The sequence below is a fragment of the Octodon degus genome, unplaced genomic scaffold (genome assembly GCF_000260255.1).
Source record: "Octodon degus isolate 3935 unplaced genomic scaffold, OctDeg1.0 scaffold00043, whole genome shotgun sequence".
NCBI lineage: Eukaryota > Metazoa > Chordata > Mammalia > Rodentia > Octodontidae > Octodon > Octodon degus.
In genome coordinates, this window is record NW_004524619.1 from 761,710 (window position 1) to 768,849 (window position 7,140).

The window sequence follows — 7,140 nt, forward strand, 5'->3', positions numbered from 1 at the left end:
TATTCTTACAGCTGTAGGATAAGGGAAGGTTGAAAGTTTTTACACCATGCCTAAATGGCACCATATTTCTTATCAAAAAAAAAAAAAAAAAAAGAACTGTCCTTTCTAATGTCTTACCATGACGAAGCAGTCTGCCTTTAAAGATCTTCCACTCTAAGAAGTTTCCATAGTCTTCCTACCTTTATTTTGCCTCCTATGGTGTTTCCCTAAAGTTTCTTTTTAAGCCTTAATATTAAAAGCTGCAGAATTTGGCAAAGTAAATGTAGTATTGTCATTGTTCCTATCATATATGGTACAAGGATTTCTACTCAAAAGCCATTTATTATACAAAGACCTCCCAAATCTTTTCCTCATAGAAATAATTCCTCTCACATCCAAATGTACCCAGCACTCTGTACCCCCTAAATCACTCACACATTTCCAGCCTAAATTATGATAATGTGGGTATATCACACCATTTGAGGACAAAGGAAGGTATTATCATGCATACTTATGATCCTAGCACTCTGGGTGGCGTAGGAAAGAGGATCACAAATTTGAGCCCAATCTGGACAACTTAGCCACTTAATGAGAACTGTCTAAAAATAAAAAAGGGGGAGTGCCAGAGGCTATAGCTCAGAAGGAAGCCCTGGGTTCAAGTCCTTGGTACCCAGAAAAAAAACCTGTTTATGTATCAAGAAATAGTATGTAACCTTCTTTTTATGTAAACAGGAACATACTTTCAGATGACTGACATTAATACTATGAAAATATTCCTATGTTTCTCATCTGACAAAGTATTATACAGAAAATTAAGACTGACAGCATAGCTTACTTACTAAGACCAGGTTTATATGAATGCCATCACCAGATGTGAAGAAACCCTTCACTAAATTGGGCCTTAAACTCTTAAAGATTTCAGGTGTAGGGGCCAGGGAGATGACTCAGTTGAATAATCACTTGCCTAGCAAGTGCAAGAGCCTGAGTTCAATCCCCGGTTCCACAAAAACAAACAAAACAAAAAAGATTTCAGGTGTAAACTCAGGAAAGAAGCCTGCATTCTGAACTCTAGAATGTGCTCAAAATCTGCCATAGAGAAGAACAAGTGTGAAGACATTACACATTGTATGATAGACAAGGGTATGGAGACAGTAACAGGGGTAGGAAGCATTCCAAGGTGGCTCCCAAGGGTTGCAACCTCTTTGTGTGCACACCCTGCGCAATTTCTTCCCTGCAGCATGGAGGGATGTGGTAATGTGGTGAACGTAGCAGAGCTTAAGGATGAAATCAAGGCCCACAATGAGTTGACTTTGAATTCTCCAAAATGGAGAGCATCGTGAGAAAGTCCAAATTACTCATGGGAAATCTTAAAAGCTAGGCCCACCTGACGAACTCAGAGAAGTACGTTTTCTCTTATATGAGTGCATATGGGAGAAGCGATAGGGCAGCTCTAGTGGATGAGAGAAGTCCCAAGCTGGCAAGAACACAGGCGCCTCAGTCATGAAACTGCACTTCTGCCAACAGCCACATAAAGTTAGAAGAGAACCTCAGAGACCTCAAATGAGACCACACAGCCTCAGATGCCAACTTGTTTATGGTCTTGTAAGGCTCTGAGAAGACAATCCAGTGTCTCCATCCCTGGACATTTGAACTGTAGAAAAGGGGACATAATACACCACAGAGTTGATGACAGTTTACTACACATGAAATACAGTACTAATCTGATAGAAGAACCCCATTTCTAAACATAAGGAATAAAAACAAAAGAGACGACCAGTAGCATGTCGACAGAACAAACCATCAAAGGCCACTGATTTATAAATATCTCCCCCTAGATATTTCTCTGAGTGTATTCATGTATTAGTTTTATAGACAGGCCCATACCTAATAGGAGTCATTATTTGTTCTTGACTAAATGTCTTTGATGACACCCACCAAAGCACAGTTCAGCAAAAGCTTAGGAAGTACTCCACTGTCTCAGCTGATTCTTCCCTCTTTCTCCAGCATTACGTAATTACCCTTCTCCCTATTCTTCTAATGCTAAAGGAGTTTTATGTATCTTAGTAAAAGCATAAAGATGAAAAGTGACTGAGAAGTTCTTCTGCAAAGGAAGCATTTCAATTCTAACAAATTTCCTTAGACACTTGTGAGGAGACTACATAAGGGTACATAAAATACATGCAAATGCTAGTAACTTTCTAAACCAACATTATTTTGACTATTTTAATGGGTATGACCTTGGTGGAATACACTGGATTGCAAACTCCCTTTAAAACTTAAATCTTGTCTTAGTAACTTTTTACTTTTTTCTTAGACAGGGTTTTTGCTATGCAGTTCAAGCTGGCCTTCTATCACTTTTGTAGCCCCCAGGCTGGTCTCAAACTTGCAGAGATCCTCCCAACTCAACCTCCCGAGTGATGGGATTACAGGCATGCCCTACCACTCCTGGTTCCGGGGTTGTATGGTGGGGGTCCACATCCAGGGCCCAGACTGCTCAGCATGTGGGGCCGGGGATCACGAACTTGGATCCTTGTGCTTGCCAGGTAGGTGCTTAGGCCTCTGAGCTATCTCTCTAGCCCCTTATTTTAGTAACCTCAAGGCAGAAAAAAAGTATTCTAGCCAAATTCTGACATGGCCAGGAAATGTAGGCTAATGCACCATTACATTTGAAAATGGACACCTCCCTCTAAAAGTTTTGTCTTTCAAAAACGAAAAATGTGTTTTTCCCCAATGATACCTTGTAACAAATATGTGTACTAAAAATTCATTTTTTAAATATGTGCTTAGCACAGAAACCAAGGTTTGGTCCCTGGCATCTCATGTCATGCCGGCCTTGTCCCCACCCCAACCCCACCCTTAGGCCCCAGGCTGACCTGGCTTGGTGGCACACATCTGTAATCCCAGAGCTGGGGAGGCTAAAATCAGGAAGATCACTATGAGTCCAAGCTATGCAGTGAGACCCCGTACAAAATATATTTTTTTAAAAAGTTCTTATGTGTTCTCTTACACTTTTTCATGGTTCAAATTACTATTCACTTCCTTTTACACAAGTCTACTCAGAGAGATTTCTGAATCCATGAAACGTATTTTTTCAAAAAGATCTATGTGAGAATGAACTACACAAAAGCCACCATGGTAAAACTATGTGTGGGTGTGTCAGAGTGCTTCACGACAGAAATGTCACAGGTAATGGTCCAAACAACTCCACGGGAGTTATTTTTCTCCTTAAACGACATGTACATACTCGACATAACGAGTATTTCTTACTTTTTCTGTCTCATCATACTTAAATCAAACACAAGCTAGAACATACTTTGAGTAAGTATATTTCAGTTATAATTTTATGTTTAGACAAATTTATGCTTTCCAATAATGTTTATAAATTATATTGCAGGGGCTGGTGAGATGGCTCAGTGGTCTAAAGCACCTACTTAGAACAAGCTGAGCAAATCACAGGGACCGCGGTTCAATCCCCCCAGCACCACATGCCAGCCAGCCCCGCCCCCTGGTGGGCTGAGCTGGCCACACACACACACACACACACACACATAAATAAATAAATAAATTATATTGCATCTCAGAAAAATAGTTTTAATTAAGGGTCCACAATTGCCTTTCTCTCCTGAGAAAAGAGCTCATTTCACAAATATTAAAAGGAAAAATGTTCTATTATGTAAATGAATAAAGTATCACTAGATGATACAATACATTAACTTCTTTGATGTTGTTCTGTGATACTCTCACAACAGAAAAATTAGTAAGATTACGTGGTATGCTTTTATATGTTGATATATTTAGTTTCTTCTGGGAAGAGCTTTAGGTGATATCTTAAATTGTCTTATTATTTTCCAATATGTTATTAAACCAAGAAGGATAATAATAGTACTACTACATACTGATTAGGTTAATAACATAGTTTGCCAAGATTATTTTTATTTTCTTTTGTTCACATTAGAACTGTTCAAGATAGCATAAAAACATGGCTGGGGAGATAGCTCAGTGGCATAAGAGTCTGCCTGGCAAGAACAAGGTCTGGAGTTCGATCCCCACTACCAAGAAAAATCAAATCAAAACAAACAAACAAACAAACAAAAAATATAAAAACAAATAAACATGACTATAAAATATATCTGAGAAATACAGCAGAAAATACACCAAATCAACACATTACATATTGAGTTTAATAATATTTATTTCAGCATAGTTTACATGTGAGTGGATAAAAACATTTCAAATTTAAAATAATAGTTTTACCTTACAAAATAATGTAAATGCTATAAAAATAAAGAGAAAGGATATTCATAAGGAAAGAGTAACAATTTGTGTCAATAAGAAAAGATGTTAATAAGATGAACTACACATTTAGTAGGAAAAATGGTGTGCCTATGATTGTAGATATAGAAAATTCATGGCTAAAGGGTTGCCTAAGATTTTCTCTTGAAGAAGTTTCTAACTTTTGAAGTCATCACACAATTTTTAAAAAAGCAAATGAAAAAGAAGAATCCATTTTCATTGAGTGAGGGTTCTTGAAAGGAAAATAGCCATTAAATATTGCAAACAAAATCTTGCCAAAAGTCAAGCTGTATGATAATCATCACTATACAATTTACTTCACTGATTGTGGGTTTCCATAAAAGTATGACCTCTATAAGAATCTCCAGACTTTGGAACACAGGCCTCACATGGTTTCCAAAAGAATTTTAGGATGTTTTATTGAACTAAACATTGGTATTTGATGTGATCTTCTCAAATAAGGCTTTGAAACTTCCAACCTTCCACTTGTTTACATTCATGTAGTGCTAAAATAGAAAAAGAAGGTGATTCACCTGAACATTCATCTCTCCCAACATACCCTTCTGCTTAACATACATAATGAGAATCAGAAAGGGGTCAAGAGAAACTTACACTGATGATATAAAGTCCCTTTCATTAGCAATGATATCTAAATGTATCTCCGCAGTAATTCCCAGGGTTCTCCTGGGATAATTCAGTGCACACTGCACTCCACTCAACTTTAAATGACAATGAGATAAGTAATTAGCACTTTCCAATTACCTCATTTTCAGGAGATGCATTCAAGATCAATATGTAGAATGTTTTGGCTTCCAATGTTCAAAGTGAACTAATGTTCACATGAAAACTGATCAGTTTCTCATAAATAAATGGTAGAACCTACAATGGTCTGTGGTTAAAGACCTCAGTGGTGACTCTGGAAATGCCTTGGGTGAAGGTCGTAGTGCCTGTAACAAGGACTCAAACTATTCCTTATTATTACCTAAGGAAGACAGATATCTAATAGCATTTCTTACTTCACTCATTCTTTCCTATACAAGTAAAATATCAATAAGAATGAAGTAACCTAGATAAAAACATGAAAGACATCACCAATGAGCCACATCAACGGTGATTAGGCTGAATGGGATAGCTACAAAACTGAAGAAAATTGAAGCGCTTCATTTTCGTTCTATAGAAGAAACTTGCCCAACTATTCCCAAACATCAGAAGCCAAGACTTGCTCCCCAGGCTAATAAAGCCATGTATCTAGACTAAGGGACTGGAAATGGAATTAGATGTACTATTTCATATCAGCACAGAGAAATACACAGTCACAGTAAAACCAGTGGTACTTGAAACCCTGAGAAAGCTTTTAGAGTAAACAGGCTTATGTGGTTCTTGCACAATAGACACGAAAAGCGAAGCGAGCACACAGAGCAGAATAAGCTTGGGAAAAGGTGGACAATCTTAATGGAACCAGCTGTGGGCATCTGTTAGGGGTGGGAGTGCAGACTCCTCTATATAGGGCTGAAAACTGCTGAGAAGATTCCCAGGCTCAAGCTGAGAGCTTGAGAAGCCTGGAAAGATAGGGGACCTGACCGTGGTCCTGAAAAAAATATATTTTTGCAGAGAATTTCCAACACTCTCCACACATCCACACACCATTTTTTCGCCCACTGCAGCTTAAATGAACAAAATATCCACTAATACTCGTTCTCAAAAAATGTTAAAACTTTCTTTTATGATCGAGTCAGCCTTTATAATATCCAGCTCCCTTTTCCTAAATACTCTGTGGCATGAAGTGTTAGATGTGCCGCGCCAGCTAAGAAGCAGAAACGAAGGTTCTGACCAACTCGCAGCTCTTCCACGTCTACAGAAAGCTCACACTCAACAATCTCGATTGTATTTTACATTTCTTAAACTCACATGGGAACTCACGCCTATCACATAAAGCTCTTGAAATAAACCTCCATTAAAGAACACTCCAAATTCTCTCACCTAATCCAGGCAGCCTTGACACGCTAGGAAAATGAGATGCACAATATCCTCGTTTTCATCTTTAAACTACAACCAATGCCCTGATAAGGTACCAAAATTACAGGCTCCACGGAGAACGCTCGCGGAGTCGATCTTTCTTAGGCTGTTTTCCAGCCCTTACAAACCCAGGAAGTAGAGAGAACCACTACACCAATCCAAAGTGTTAATAGTACACCGAACCTCAGGAGGAAGAACTAAATCTCCGCACAAAGGACACCTGGTCAAAGAAGAGGAGGAAATTCATCCTGCTGGCTCAGAAAAGAAAGACTTGAGCAAAAGTAATGTTAAAGGGGGAGGGGGGATCATTTTCCGAATGAATACCATGCAATTAGCCCAAGTGTAAGACTTACGTGTTCCGTCAAAACGGGTGGCGATGGTGTCCAGGAAGGTGTTCTGGGGCGCCAGCAATCCTTTCATAACCGGCATGTTTCCAGCGTGGTGCGAAATTCTCCATCAAAGTTTGTCCGGAAGGACGGCCGGAGAGCAAAGTGCCCGAAGGGAGAAGGGGAGCGCACGGCGGCGGAGGGGCCGAGGCGCGGAAGGGGAGGACGGAGGCGGTGAGGAGCAGGAGCAGCCCGCGAGCCCCGGCCCGCCCCGCTCCTCCTCGCCCAGCCCGGCGCAGGCTCCCTCGCCCGCCCCCCGCACCTCCGCCCGCGGCCGAAAGCCCGCCGCGCCCGCTCCGCCGAGCCCGCCGTGGCCTGGGGCGCCGCGCCCTGACCCGAGCCTGGGGTCGCGCCGCAGAGAGGCGCCCGAGCTAGCAAGGCTGCGGCGCAGAGCCTCAGTCCCAAGGGGCGCGGGGAAGCGCGGGAGAATGACTCCCACCCCCCAGAGCCGGGGAACAAAGACCCC

General features: G+C 40.9%; 1 protein-coding gene across 1 annotated transcript in view; it reads right to left on the reverse strand.

The window, feature by feature from the left end:
• Positions 1-6,846, reverse strand: part of Kcnh8 (potassium voltage-gated channel subfamily H member 8) — a 393,302-nt gene extending 386,456 nt beyond the window's left edge. The window contains exon 1 of the mRNA XM_004631594.1: positions 6,642-6,846. Coding sequence (XP_004631651.1) covers positions 6,642-6,717 — 76 coding nt within the window. The 5' untranslated portion in view covers positions 6,718-6,846. The remainder of the gene's footprint in view (positions 1-6,641) is intronic.
• Positions 6,847-7,140: the final 294 nt, after the last annotated feature.